Source organism: Chanos chanos, chromosome 2 (assembly GCF_902362185.1).
Source record: "Chanos chanos chromosome 2, fChaCha1.1, whole genome shotgun sequence".
Taxonomy (NCBI): domain Eukaryota; kingdom Metazoa; phylum Chordata; class Actinopteri; order Gonorynchiformes; family Chanidae; genus Chanos; species Chanos chanos.
Window position 1 is genome coordinate 8,817,622 of NC_044496.1, and position 16,150 is coordinate 8,833,771.

General features: G+C 39.9%; 1 protein-coding gene across 1 annotated transcript; it reads left to right on the plus strand.

The window, feature by feature from the left end:
• The first annotated feature begins 391 nt into the window (after positions 1 to 391).
• Positions 392 to 6,158, plus strand: skor1a (SKI family transcriptional corepressor 1a). The gene is made up of 8 exons (XM_030766594.1): positions 392 to 2,134; positions 2,799 to 2,889; positions 3,062 to 3,154; positions 3,301 to 3,372; positions 4,762 to 4,836; positions 4,951 to 5,025; positions 5,475 to 5,540; positions 6,061 to 6,158. Exons 1-8 carry the CDS (start codon positions 392 to 394, stop codon positions 6,156 to 6,158), a joined length of 2,313 nt encoding a protein of 770 aa, XP_030622454.1.
• Positions 6,159 to 16,150: the final 9,992 nt, after the last annotated feature.

Below are 16,150 nucleotides of genomic sequence, written 5' to 3' on the forward strand. Positions count from 1 at the left end.
ACCATGAAACAATTTTACTTTTGATTACTGACCGTTCAGGTATTTATGAAAAAATTCAAACATCTGAATCTTTGAAAGGTTTGAACTGTTTGAACTATTCAACAACAGAAAATATTCAAGGTAACTCATAGTCTGTTGATTGTGAAAAAAAAACTGTCAAAATAATTCACTGTGAAATGTTAAATGACTGATAATAATAATAATAATAATAATAATAATAATAATAATAATAATAATAATAACAACAATAATGATAATAACAATAAGGTCTTCTTTGCGTTTTCTGGAGGGTTTTCACTAATAACATTGTAGCAGCTATAGGTTAATATGAAGGCATGCTTGAGAAGAACATTAACCAAATCTAACTACTGCTTTCCCCAGGCTTCCAAGCATGGAGTCGATATCCAGTCAGTTGCCAGCGGGCCGAGATTCCAGCTCTCCCCCGACCTCAAAGCAAGAACTGCAGCCTTACTCCAGCACTAGCTCGCTAAAGCCCAATCAAGTCAGTGAGACCATATTGTACGGCGTGCCTATCGTCTCCTTGGTAATAGACGGTCAGGAGAGATTGTGCTTGGCCCAAATTTCCAACACTCTGTTGAAGAACTACAGCTACAACGAGATCCACAATCGGCGCGTTGCTCTCGGAATAACGTGTGTGCAGTGCACACCTGTCCAGTTGGAGATACTGAGGCGTGCGGGGGCTATGCCCATCTCCTCGCGGCGCTGTGGCATGATCACCAAGCGCGAGGCCGAAAGGCTTTGCAAGTCTTTCCTTGGGGCCCATAACCCTCCTAAGCTTCCAGAAAATTTCGCGTTTGACGTGTCACACGAATGCGCGTGGGGGAGCAGAGGGAGCTTCATACCAGCTCGATACAACAGCTCCAGGGCAAAATGCATCAAATGCACTTATTGCAATATGTATTTTTCTCCAAACAAATTCATATTCCATTCCCATCGCACACCCGAATCAAAGTACACGCAGCCAGATGCGGCCAACTTCAATTCGTGGAGGCGCCATCTCAAACTAACTGACAAAAGCTCCTCTGAAGACGTCTTGCATGCATGGGAAGATGTAAAGGCCATGTTTAATGGGGGGAGCCGAAAAAGAACGATGCCACTGAGTGTATCAGAAATATCATCTCCCCTAAAACCGCAGGGCTCCAGCAACATTGCGCGGGCAAACTCCCCCGAGATTCCACACAAAACCCTCCGCTGTGATGAGGACCGAAATGCGATGAGTTTGACCAGTAGTGTGCGTAACTATCCGGTAATTCCTGTGCCTAGTAAGAGCTTTGGAATGCTTCAGAAGATTCCACCACCCCTGTTTCCACATCCTTACGGCTTCCCTGCATTTGGATTGTGTCAAAAGAAGGACGACAACGTCGGTGAACAGAACAAAGCCAATGTGTCTAGTGTATTCTGGCCCGGAGCTAAAGACAGTATTTACCCCTCTTTCCCCATGTTTTGGCCTACAACCGGAGGCCTTACACTGCCGCCCTATCAGCAATCCAAACCACACACAGAACTCATAGCTGCCCGCCAGACTGACACGGAACATCAAGAGACTGAAAGAGGCGGGAACACACCCAGAGACAGTCTATTTGACAGTGAGCGCTGTTCTAGTTCACAGTCCATTAGGAACGAGGAGGATAAATCTGGAGACGAAGCCAGGTCAGTGGAAGGTCAGCCCACCACACCTCGAAAGATGAGCTATGTCTCTGCTTTTAGACCAGTTGTGAAAGACGCAGAGAGCATAGCAAAACTGTATGGCAACAGGGACACATACAGTGGGACCCGTTCTGGTTATCTATCACCAGACTTCATCAGCGAGAGTTCCAGTTATAGATCCATTTCACCAGAGGTGGACAGCGGAGAAGAGCCAGATGTGGATGTGGAATCAAACAAAATGCAGGAGGACGAAGAGTCAATCCAACTCTCCGTGGAGGATCGCGCGAGTCCTGGGGTAGTAGTATCCTCTCAAGACAATCAAGATGAGAACCAAGAGTCAGAGCCCAGACCGAAGCAACAACCTGAAGACATTCAAAGACCATTTTATCACGAGGCTGGGTCGCCTGATGACGGAAAACAGAGCAAGCAGACGACTGAAAGCAAAAATACGGCGACGATGTACGAAGTGCGTAATTCCTAGAGATAATAAATCAAATGTTTTTTTCTCTCACCCAAAATCCCTATTAAATAAATTAATATCTGAACAATTTTCATCTTAAGTTTGTTGACAGACCCCAAAAACACTATAAATATATTAGGAATTAAACTTAAAAGTCTGTCATGATTTCGATATTAAGCAAATGGGAAGTTGATTATATGATATCTACGTTGAAATGAGTATACATTTACTATGCCACGCTCACCTAACCGTTGCAGGGTAACACTTTTGTTCAAGGTCTTCGCATTTACATGTTAATTAATTCATAGACATAAATGGGCAGTCGCACTAATGTCTAATTGCACTTAATTGAATTCTTAGTATGAATGGCCAGACCTAATTCTCCCTGATCAACCCGAGAAGTATTTGTTAAAAACACTCGCCAGGGAGTTGAAAGCTGTCGTCGTTTTGGTGCAAATTACAGCCTTTGTAAACTCCACTGGCCTCAGTGTCGTTTTAAATTTGAGTAATTTACTTAAATGTAACTTAATTCCCAAACAGATGGAGATCAATTGGATGTTATGTGTGTATCTGTACGAGATATACACACGTAACATTGTGTGACAAAATGAAGGGATTGCACATAGTTAGGGTCTGCAAGTAATTGTAGTTGGCTCGTTCGTTTCCGCAGGTGTACACCCATGAAAAGGACGAAATCGTGCCTTTGAACACCGTGTGTACTTCAGGACCCAAATTTCCGCGCAACCCCCAAGAATCAAATGGTAGGCCTAAAACTGCACCATTACTATCACATGACAGAGCTTTTCCGTTTACTCTCTAACCTGTGTACATTTAGGCGATCCTTGTCCTCAAGAGTACTTTTTCTTTTCCTTGCGTCTCATCAGAATTATTAGATTACATATTCTAACATAATATTTTCGATTTTTTTTCTAGATTTACACAAATCGCATAATACCTTAACAGAAAATGAAAGTGAGTCTCAAAAATCCCATCCGGACCAAATCAACTTTTCCAAGGAGAGGCAGAGTAAGTAACCATAATACTCACGGAAATCAGGGAATTATTATATATATTATTTAATTGTGAAATTAAATTTAGATGAAGTCAGTGTCATAAATGCGGTTATCAGAGTGACTGCAAAACATAAATATGCCATCCAATTTGTTGAGCAGGCGGTGGAGCAGCGCGCAGTGATGTCAGTAGAGTTCCACTAATTGAAAAAGACTTCGAAAACATGGCGAAAGGTAAGATAGGCAACAGTAAAATAATAACCTTGTGTTTGCTGCTGCCTTGAGTGTTCACTTTTGTGTTTAAACGGTCCTATATGTTGTTAAACAGTATATGTTCATCCCTTACCGGATGGGCAAATATACAGTATACATTTTCAAGGCCACGACTTTTTGTATCTAAAGACGAGTTCAAGCAGGCCTGTGCTAATAACGTTAAGGACGCCGGGGAATCTAAAATAAAGATTTTAATCACATAGTTGCCTATTTAATATAATAATAATAATAATAATAATAATAATAATAATAATATCAACAACAACAACAACAGTAATAATAATAATAACAACAATAGTAATAATAATTACTGGTGGACGTGGTGGTGTTATTACAGTAATTCCACTTACTCTACACAAATACATTATATCTCATATTTAAATGCTAATTTCGCAACTTTCCCCATGTTATTCTATTTTATGTGGTAATTAGTTCGCTTGATGTATTAATTCTATTAAACACATATTTTGATTGAATTGCGCATTTCGGATCTTTCCCTGTTTATAAACGACATCGATTTAACACCGCTGACATTTCACTGTTTCACTTCACTTTTCACTGCGCTGTGAATTATTTGCCAATATCTAGAATGATTTACCAAGACCTATATTTCGTTATGGGTTCTCTTAATTTATAAGCTAAGGCTGAGCTTAGGCTTAGTAACTGTAATGATCTATAACTGCAATGAACAACAACAACAACAACAACAACAACAACAACAACAACAATAATAATAATAATAATAATAATAATAATAATGCAATGATCGCAGACATTCGCCAGTATGAAAAATCCCAGTCTTCGATTCTTCAGCGTGTAAACAGTAATGGATTTAAATTTTACAATGAGGCTGTTGAGAGAAACGATAGTAATAAACAACTGCCTCACGACGATTTTTGTTAACCGTCTGTATTTCATCTTCGTGAAAAATCAAATGAGAGCGCATACAATGCAATTATATGCATTATACAGAAATGTCCTTGAACTGGTTACTCTCAGACCATCTCATGCATTACCCAGCTCGTTCCAAAAGCCCGGAGGCTACGCTCCTAATTATTCAGCAATATCATGCTTGAGAACACGGGGACCCCATGTTTAGACTAGGAACATAAGATGCTGACAGCAAGCCCCATCTCACAGCGGAAGAAGACAAAATCAAATAAAAATTAAAAACAAAGTGAACGCCCTCTCTAGCAATTAGTGAAAGTAAAAGAGGTTTTGAATGTTACGGTTGTTCTCGCTATTGCTGCTGTTACTGCTGCTGATGTTGTTGTTGTTGTTGCTGCTGCTGTAGTGAAAAGAAGAAGATGATGATATTAATTGTAAAAAGATTCATCTTTTTTTGGCTAGAGGAGCTCCAGAAACAGCTTCTGGAACAAGTGGAACTAAGGAAAAAACTGGAGCGAGAGTTTCAAAGTTTAAAAGGTGATTAAAATGCCATCTCACTCATATTAATTTCCAATAGCCTATTGTTACTTGCATTTTACGTGCAAAATTGGAATATATGGCTTGTAAAACTGTATTTGTGGACTACGCCAGATAATTTTCAAGATCAAATGAAGAGGGAACTCTCTTACCGTGAGGAGATGGTTCAGCAGCTACAGATAGTCAGAGGTGAGCTTTTTTCATTTCTCAAAAAGGTTAAAACAGGTAAATGATTAACTTTTAAATAGATGATATTTCAAAACATACGAAAACAGATACCATGATCCCATATCTTGAAAAAAAATCTTAGAAAACGAAGTGACACTTGCATATTTCAAGTTCTACAATTTATATTTTCCAAATTTAGTACATTTTTAGCGCAAAAAAAACAAAACAAAACAAAAAAAAACCCCATACATTTTTAACGATTTAGCTAGACTAAAAACTAGAACGATGACCACGTCGTCAGTAAGCAAGTATAATATTTCCCGTAGTTTGAAAGAATAAGCAACTCAACAACTGGATATAATTAGTTTATAGTAATGGAGTTATAGTTAGTTAGAAAAAGATCATTCATAGTTTAGACTTGTAAATCACCCACACAAGTGGTCTACATATATATTGTTTCATTCACTTAGATACTTTGTGCAACGAGTTGGATCAAGAAAGAAAGGCACGTTATGCCATTCAGCAGAAGCTTAAAGGTAATTTTTATCATTATAATATTTAAATTCGTTTTTCTTTCTATTGCAGTCTAAGGGAGCATTTAATCTGACTTCAGCTCAAACAAATATGCAAGTGCTACTTTTTCCAATACAGGCTATTGATCTGACACTTCACATTTCCCTGCCATATTATCAGGAAAGCTCGCATTTAAGTCAATAAATGAAATTTGAATTCTTGGCTAAAACTTGTTTATATTTGATGAGTGATGTCATGTCCTTTTACAACAACGACCAGTTTGGCAATTTGGTTTGAAATGTCCCTGGAAATCTGCCTGTTTGAGTGAAAGCCTTGCATGTAACATCCGCCTAAACCAATATGTCATTACTGAGATGAGCTGAGACCAGTAATGTGTTTTCAGCGTATCTTGTATGGGAATAGTATGACTTGCACTTCGTGGAGTAAACTGAAGATTGAAATTGCACTTGAAGATCGAAACTGCCAAAATTTGATTTGTTTTCTCCACTTTTGCATCATGTAACAAATGTCTTTCTCCCCTAGAAGCTCACGACGCCTTACACCACTTCTCGTGTAAAATGCTTACTCCGCGCCACTGCAATGGAACCTGTACATTCAAACCGCCTTTACTGCCACCCTAAGGCCAAAATGATGATGGCACACTATCGCCAGAAAGCTTTTCAAAGGAATTCTCTATTTTTAACTCGTGTGAGCGTCGCTCTAATTTGACGAACATCGAAGTGTCCGTGGACTGCAGCAATACGACCCTCCAAAGTACTATGACATTTTAAGCTCTGCTCTTGAATGGACAATGAAGATGTTAATTTAGAGTATCCTTCACCGAATATAACAAGCCATGGATCATAAGTAAAGATGAAATGGTGTGTTTGTTCTATATGTATAAAAGATTGTTAATATTAACTTGTTCTGAGCTTTTACACCTCCCCGAAGAAACTATGACTACATAATATGTGGCGATGTGCAATGAACTGTATAATGTGAAATTTCTTAAAACTAAAAATTCTTAACATTATTGAAGTGTTCTTACATGGATTTGTTTTGACCTTGATTTATTCTCTGATCAGATATCCCAAATGTATTGTAAATAATCAAATTCAAGCACTTTAAATTGGTAATTCTATTGACCACATAAAATTGCATCTCATTTTAATTGAAGAACCTCAGCTTTTGTTGAGGAATGAAACGTATCAAGAACATTAATATGTAACAGAAATTTTATATCAGCACTTAGTCCACATCTACCAAATATCAGAAATATTAATAAAAACCGTCCATGACAAAGTACATCAATCCTACGTGAGGACATACCCATATGACTGGTCTGTACTTCAATTTGGGAGTGTATTTTCAGAAATAAAGTTATTAATTGCCTCATTATTATAATAAACCTCTGTGAAACATTGTTTTCATAACTACACAATTATTTTTTATTCCACTTTTATGTTATTCTGTCCTATGCATTTATTATAGAGTCCAAACTCTGGAGATTTCTGGAGATTTTTTGTCCCCTTATAATATATATATATATATATATACATACACACACACACACACACACACACACACACACACACACACACAACATCCGTCCCTGAGCATCAGCAGGCAGCAGGTTACTCTAGCGTAATGCTCTGGTTTGAATTAGGACCTGTAGAGGTTCATTCTGAAATAAATAAGAAGCACATGGTATAAAGAGTACGCAACATCATATAATATAAATATCTTCATTTGGCATATATACTGATGTATACGGCATATATAACAGATAACCTGACGGGGAAACTTCCATTCCTCCAGTGTTTTGTTGCTGAAAAGGCTGCTTCCAGTTCTCTTTTAGGGTTGCAGACGTGTCCGTAGTAAATTCATAAATCAAGTCGGTAACATCAAATACTATGGAAGATCTTTAACTGTATGTGTCTAAAATAAGTAATTAACCACTCATCGGTAGGTTTACCCCCCCCCCCCCCCCCCCCCCCCAAAAAAACATACCTTATCAAATATTATAACCCTAAGCGCTTAGTTCTGCCTTTTGTGAAATACAACCCTGCCACCTACTGGCTATCATAGGAATTACAAGTGCAACGTGAGGAAAAAAAGGAATGCGTGACACAAGCCTTTGATGACCTTAGCTGAGAAAATATTATGTGAAATTCTGTTACCTGCCCTTTCTTCAACAAACAGTAGAAATAGTTTTGAGAAATACATTTCTTTACCCTTGACCTCAGAAACGTATTTGGTTCGTATTTACCACACAAGTGTCCTACTACAGCATGTAATATAAACCTTTTAACTTTGTTAGTCAGGCTGAATGAAAATAATTTCATACTTGTTTCTAAAATTAATCTTGAATGCAGGAGAAACTCACAGGAAAGACACAGAAAAAAATCAGCATCACTAACACCAACATTACACTAAAAAAAAACACATGGCTGTATTTTTTTCTGTGGAGCTTAGACATCCATATATTTATCATAAATGTGACTTGTTTGATTCACCCAGCTAAGGCCGAGGTGAGAATTATAAGAAGGTTTTACTTTCTGTGACTGGAGATGTGCCTTTGTGGTCTTGTCATCAGAACTTCCAGACCACTTGTCGGATGACGAAATTGATATGCAGTTCATCTGTTATACAGTAGGTGTCACTATAAGCATTAACACAATCTCAGTTTGTCTCCATCTTTAGAGTTACATCGGTACCCTTCACAAAGAACACTGTCACATAACAGGCTTACAAGTCCAGGAACTGGTTTGAGGCTTGGAACTCTGGGGCAACTACTGTGGGCATCATCCACCTGAGGCTTAAAATAAGGGAAAAATGGCTGGGAATTGAACATATGTAACGAACCTCCATCCTTAAGTGGTGGTAATTGGACCATTTAAACTTGGCGAGTTTGAAGAGATCAAACTGGAATTGATCTGTTAAAGAAGATTTAACCTACTTCAAGGGGCGGAAGGATAGATGGGGCTTGAGAGAAAGGCTAGAGGACATGCCAAGGTTTGACTATAGGAAACTACATGTAGACGTGAATCAGGGACAAGCCATTCAGTGAAAGTGCAATAGGAGTGAAGTTTCAAAATAAAGGAAGTATGTGAGACTTCCATCATCAGAAGTTTAGCTCTAGGTATAATTCAATTTAATCTGCGCGTGAAGAGACAACCTGCTTGATAACAAGCTTGGCAGGTTTTAACTGGATGAAAATTGAGCTGGTTCAGCTACTAATGTACAGTAATTGCATAATGCATCACATGCTGTTGTGTCCTTTGTGTAAAGACAATTAATTGGCTGCAGGGGAGGCACGTGGAATTGTTTATCCTCTGTAACATGCTACAGAAACATGACATTAGTATGTATTGGAAAAATTTAACGTTTTTTTTGGCTCTGGTTTGTTACTCCGTGCGAACATTTGGGTACAATGTAACTGGGATTAAACTGGATAGAAAACAGGCAAACAACCAAAAAGAGTTTAATTATCTTTATAATATAATCAGTTTTGTCTCAACTCTGTTTAACTTACTTGTCACATAATGTTGTGCTTTCATGTGTTACACATAATTTTAAAAGACACATAGGTCTCATGAGAGAAGGTGACTGATATGAGAACAGGGCAGACTCAAATATGCTTGCCATAAATAATGAACAATAGTTTTTCCTATCCTTACCAGAGACGTACACATTGCATGTAGAGGCAAACACACGCCTTTCATTCCACCACGGAGAGGTTTTTGGTTTGGCTATAGTGATATGGCAGTGTGATCTTTACTACATACAGAGGGGTGACGCGATCTCACGCTTCTCAAGAAAACAAAATTTCATGTGCGCGTTGACGAAAGTGTGCTTTGCGTGAAACCCACATGACCAAGGTACGTCACGCTTGCGCTAAGTAGGAACTACAAGATGGCGGAGAGTGCGGAACTGAAGGTAAAATGCTGCGCTCAATCTGTGTAAAGATAGACTGCTCAGAGCTGTTACTTCGTATCTAGAAGTACATGCAGTACTCACTTATACCACTAAGACATTAATTAAGTGTGGAATTATCTGTCATGTTGTGGCAAAAGTTGCATTTGAAGTGCATTTTTACTGCGAAGCTATTGCTGGAGCCAGTGGCAGTAGCTGTGTAGCTGTGGAGCTGAGACATGTTATTGTTGATACTGAGAGATGTCTTCCTGTCGGCACTGTAGTACTTGTCTTGTGTGATTATCTTTCAGACGGTACTTTGTCAGACAGCACATCTCTCCCTTTGTATTTAGAAAAGTAGAGTAGAGTGTTCTGCACTAAACTATTTGACTTGTCTCGTCGTGGTTTCAAGATGATGGCCAATACAATCCAGAAAGCTCCGTCGGGTAGTGGGAATCTGGTAGTGTTGATGCCCTGTCAAGCTCACTGTAACAGCTCATTTAATGGAGAATTAACATTAGTTGATAGCTACTGATGACCAAATGTGTTTTTCATGAATCCGTTAACACCTAAAGCTTTCAGGGACTTATACTGTTTAGACAAGACTATTATGCCGAATACCTTTGATGTAGAGAGTGATGTTAGCTGGCTGCAAATTTACAGGGGATGAACATCTTGAACTTTTTAGAGGGCTGGTTTCTGAAATCGTTTATATCTAAGCATACACAACTATTTTGTGGTCACTTCCCTTGACATATTTGAAATAGCACATTATTTATACTTTCTGCTTAAAATATAACCAACTCAAGCTCTTTTCTTTCTGAAGTTCACATTTTAAATCCTTATTCTCATACTAGCCTGTCCCTGAACAGGTGTCCTTGTAAGCTTTTTTTTTTGACAGAGTTTACTTTTGCTTTTTTGCATCAAACTGCTAATTGCTGTCAGAAATGATTTCTGAAACTGCGGCCGTTATCATTTGACAATCTTTGTATGTGTGGTCTTTGCATAACCTAGGCCTATATCTAAAAGGTAACCTGTGTTAAAATAAGCTTTGTCAATGTTCTGTGCTATTCAGTGTCCTTCATGCTGACCTACTGTTTGTCCTTGATTCTCATTTGGATCTGTGTCTATAGTAAGTAGGCTCTTTGAAGACTGGCACAGACACTAGTTGTAATGATAATAAAGGGCTTGAAGTGTAACATGAGGTGTTACCTTAGTGTACTGTGGGTTTACCTATAATTTTATACCCTGTGAACAGTTTGTTCTTCATCCTTAACACGATTTTGTGGATCATCTGGCTAGTTTAAATGCATGTAGACAGTGAAAAGTGATGTAGATTAGTCTTGTATGTTTCCTCTAGAGATGAGTTACTAAGGCATCAGTCCAGAACTTGAGGTAACTTCTAAAAAGCCAAACCTTTTGTTTTCAGCAGTGCTGACTCAGCTTATCCGTAGGTCCATGCACTGAACACACAGGAAAATGCCAGTTGAGTCAGGCAGTGCTGAGATTGACAACAGTTGGTGGTTTGTTCAACATACATCTTCTGTGACTGGGCTACGACTTGGAAGGCCTCTGCTCGGACAACTTTTGGACTTGTAACGGTTCTAATTTCAGCAGGTCAGATTAAGGCAAGCTGTCTCATGCTTGTCCCAGTCTGAGACCACAGACAGTTAAAAGCACTCAGAAAATAAGCAGGCTGGAACCTTCAAAGTTGAAACCTGTTCTAGGGTCTGCAGAAAAAAAACTTAGCAGTCAGAGACCAATCTGAGTCCACGTTAATGGGAAAGAAATACACACACAAGCCCTGGAGTAAGAGTTTATAAGTTTATGCATGCATATGCGTGGATGTATGGTCTAAACCATTTGAGTTTCCCCCTGAGTGACTTGCAATGGCTCTTTCATTCCCTGCAGCTGTTGTGGACACAGTGACACCTAAGCCAGGGACATATTACTTTGAAATGAACAGCCTGAGGTACCTAGGATGTAGCTAGTGTAGGAGTATGTGCATGCAGAGGGGACATTAAATGGTGTGTATATCGGGAATATGGAGAGATGATAATTGGTAATATTTATATGAATTTAGCATAGTGCTTGTTAGGTTTGTATTAGGTATTGGCCTGTGTGAAGCAGATCGGAGATAAAATGTCTAAAATGGAAAAAGACAAGTTAGTAATGCGTGTGGTGCAGTAGCACGGATAAGGTGAGTTTGGTACAGAGTATCAGCATAAGGCAGACTGCACGGGAAGGTCCATTAGGATAACGGATGGTGAATGGGAGGAGAATTTAGACTGGCGAGGTAGAAAAGATGTTGTCCGAGATGTATGGAGAAACGATGTGTGATATTTTAAATTACTGGGACTTCCACACTGATTCATGGACTGTGGGAGGGAGCTATGAGGTTGTGTAAGACTTGCTTATCTGATATTGATTAGAAAGATGTTTGATTTTTTTTTTTTTTTTTAAAGTTGAGTAATCTTTTTTTTTTTTTTTTTCCCCCGAGGGCTGATATCCTAAGTGGTAACTCTTGAGAAGATATCTTTTTATATCTATGATACTTTTTTTTTTTTTTTTTCCCAGAGAAGCACAAGGCTTTGCTCTCTGTTTAAGTCCTGACAGGAGGAATAACATAAAACATTGGAATAAGCTAAGAATCCGTGTCTCAATATGATATGTAAAAATCATTTTGCAGTGATGAGAAACACTGTGTAGGTCTACATATTTGTGTTTGTCTGTGTTTGTGTGTGTGTGTGTGTGTGTGTGTGTTCTGGTTAATTTTTGGGAAGCTCAGCAGCGCTGATCTCAGCCCTTCCCCCATCTCTCTCTCTCTCTCTCTCTCTCTCTCTCTCGCTCTCTCTCTCTCTTTCATTTTCAGTCCCTTGCTCACCCTTGTCTCTCTGTCCCTCTCTCTCTTTCTTGCTCACTCTTCCCTCCCTCCCTCTCTCTCTCCCTCTCACTCTCATCCTGTTCCTCACACTCCCCCCCCTCCTGCTCACTCTTTCTCTCTCTCTCTCTCTCGCTCTCTCTCTCGCTCTCTTTCTCACTCTCTCTCTCTCTCTCTCTCTCTCTCTCTCTCTCTCTCTCTCATTCCCTCTGTGTTTCTGCCTCCTTTTCTTTTTTTTTTTTTCTTTTCTGTCTCTCAACCCAGTAATGGCTGGTTGCATTTGTGTCTTGGATTGACTGCTCTCCCACATGTGTGTATTTACAGACAGTGTTTGAGTTTGTTTGTGGTTGACTGCCAGATTACCCTATTGCTCTCCTTCTTTCTCATTGTTTGCACTGGACTGTCACAGTCAATCTCGTTCTTCAGTCGTTTTCGCATGATACTCCCTTGTCTGGTTAAATCTGTACAGACGAAAAAAAATTCTCTTCACACCCTCGGATAAGAATGAGTAAAAACCTCAGACACATCCTACAGTCAGAGGCAGGCTGAAGTGATTGGCGTGTAACAAATGCTGCTGGTGGTCGACCGCCTTTTGCCAGAGACTGTGTATGTGCTTTTATTGACCCCGCGCTAACGGTCCAATTGATGTTTCCTGTATGCTCTGTTGGAGTCGGTTTCTGTTTAAGTCTGGTCCTGTATTTTCTAGAACATTCTTGTGTTTTACCTGAGGTAAAAAAAAAAAAAAATGTTGCTTTAACTCAAGAGTCTGCTGATGTATGGTTTTAAGATGGACAAAGGGGCGTGTGTATGTGTGTCTGCATCTGTGTGTGTGTGTGAGACTGTGTGTTTGCCTGTCTGCATGTTTGCCTGTGTGTCCTCAGCAGATTACCATGTTCGTGTCTGCAGCTCCTACAAAAAATCTGTCACAGTCAACCAAGTCTTAATACAAGACATTCCTCAAACTATAACTGTTGAATCACAAGAGACTTATTGTGCTTGTAGTTGATTACACTAGTGTTGTCAGTGTTTATTTAATTTATCTCAATGCTATTAAAAAGTTAGGAATGGTTTGGCACTTTAGCTTTTTTCCATCTGCTACTATCACTGTTGATAGGCATCATCATCATCATCATCATCATCATCATTATCATTATTATTATTGTTGTTGTTGTTGTTGATGATGTTGTTTTTTTTTATCTACTTCTGCTTCCTCTTTTGTCTGTTGTGTCTAACCATCTAACCAAACTCATTGTGTTTCAAGTTTGATTACTTCAGACATAATTAAGTGGTCAGGAAAAAGCATGAAGGAGCCAGACAATGCTAGTAGACTGTTTGCTTTGAAATGGCTGTACTGAACTGTCCAGCAAACAGGAAATTCAGCAGGCCATACTTTGAGGTGGCTGTTTGCCTTCATCTTCCACCCCTTCTGGGTGTGTGTGTGTGCGTGCGCGGTTGTGTGTGTTTGCGTGTGTGTGTTTGTGTTTGCGTGTGTGTGTGCGCACGCGAGTGCATGCATGTGTGTATGTGTGTGTGTTTTTGTGTGAGTGAGTGTTTGTACGTTTATGTGTGTGTGTGCGTTTGTGTGAGTGAGTGAGTGAGTGTGTGTGTGTGTGTGTGTGTGTGTCTGTCTGTCTTTGTCAGAGAGGGGAGGGGAGCTATTAATAGCCCTGGGCGCGTGGGCTTGCCTCCCTGTGCCTGCAGCAGTACTGACCACCTTCTGCAGCAGATGTGCTGCTGCTTCCCTTCCTCCCACTCCGTAATCAGCACTAAAATACTGTCAGAACCTGTCACTGTCAGACTCTTCACTGCTTCACATACACATTCTGAAACTACCTGGCTTTTTCCTTCACCACACACGGTACTGGAGATCCCCTCTCTATGCCAAAGAAAATGAAACATAGCTCATCTGACCAGTTTCACCTTGTTTTCTTAAAATATTTATTTAATTTTTTATTTTCTGACACCTGTCTGGTTTTCTGTGATTCGACTCTGGCTCTTTTGATGTGTTTCTTAACGTGATGACTGTCACTGTCTGGCAGCGATGCGCTGACGCTGGATTGGACGTGAGAGATGCTGCCACTCTTTAGTGGGTCTCACACGTATGGCTTTAGTGCTGATTCTGTGTGGAGAGAAGTCTAATGCACACACCGGGTTATATCTGAGAAATAATGATGAAGTCAGACGACCTGTCTCCTGGTGATATCAGTCTGAGCCTAACGCGGCAACGTTTTTTAAAATAAAAATTATAAAATTATAGCCTACCACACATCAGCAGATCAAAATAAAGTCATGACATTATAAACCATATAGAAGCAGTTCCAAACGAGCTGTGATGGATGCAATGATTCTGAAACAACAGCAGCTTGACTTGGCAGTTTTCGGGTTTTTTGCGCCTCGCCGCTGGGTTCAGATCGGCTGCTCATCATGTGATCGGCGTGATGATGTGCTAGGCTGTATCGGGTTCATCGTGTTAAAGAGCTTTGGCTTGTTTCTCTCGTTGTGGGAGTTGGACTTGCAGTTTCTGCAGATGGCATTTCTTTTCGCCTCGTCGTGCACCTCGTACAGCTGCTTGACCGAGAAAACGTCACTTTTTTTTTTCCTTCATGTTTTTAAAGTCATTTCCGCTCGCCGCAGGCTAACTTGGCACGGTTTTGCGTCATATCTGTTCGCGGCGTCGGGCAGAATAAAGCCAAAGAGGAATTGCGATTTGCGGATGGTGGATTAGACCCGTGTTTAGCGAGATTCTGTTCTGTTTTCATTTGACAAAGATTTAGTCATGTTAAGTTTAAGAAATATTTGAAATGGTTTTTTCTTTTCTTTATCTATCAGTTTTCTGATGATAGTCACGTGGAGTCAGCCCAAAACGACCTCTTGTACACTACTGAGCCTCACAGCCAGTACTTATGCAACTTGTATTACTGTTTTTGTGTAGCACAGTGAACATATCTTTGTTGTTGTGTTTACTGTAATAGAGATGAATAAGTTTACCTATTTTGGTACAAATTTTTGGTGAATGGAGAGAGAAAGAGAGAGAAGGAGAGAGAGGGAGGGAGAGAAGGGGGTTTGTTGTATATATGAGTTTTCTCTGTGTATGGGTACAGATATGTATGCATGCCTTGTGCCCGTAGCTGGGTAATGTCAAAGGTGGTTTTGATCCGGCAGGTGTGTGTCAGGAGTGAGGACATGAAGTCACAGCTTCAGTCAAACAAACACACATGCACATTTAAAGGCAGGAAGGCAGTGTTTTGGAAACTGATAAGCATCAAACGCAAGTTTCAATGAGAGTGTGTGCGGGTGTTATGTTTGTAGGCTGAAGTGTGGCTTGGCAGGTAGCAGGTATGAATTTGAGAAAGGTAGCCTCAGGCTTTGTGGCGTGCGAGCACACACACACATACACACACACACACACACACACACCTACTAACCATTACTTGTTTCTGAATCTCAGCTCAGCTGTAGGGTAACCCTCTGAAACAGACTATGAACTCATGTAGCTTATAGATCCGTGTGGCTGCAACCTGCCTCATCTGTTCCTCTGTGTCTGTTTTATTTAACGATGTTCCTCCCAAAACGTGTTGTCGCATTGTCTCGGCAGTACCACTGGTCTGTGTTATGCTGAGAGCAGAGAGCTGCTTTTATCCAATCACAGACAGGATCACAGATTGGACCTCTCACAGCCTAATGTATATTTCTCCAGCAGAGTGGAAGTGGCTTTGTAATGGGACATTCCAGGTTTTCTACAAATGGTCTCTCCTTAAGCCTTCTTTGTCAGTGCTGTTGGAAAGAATAGATGTTCTTTGCAAGATTTTTCAACCAATAAAAATGCAGGAAAGAGAT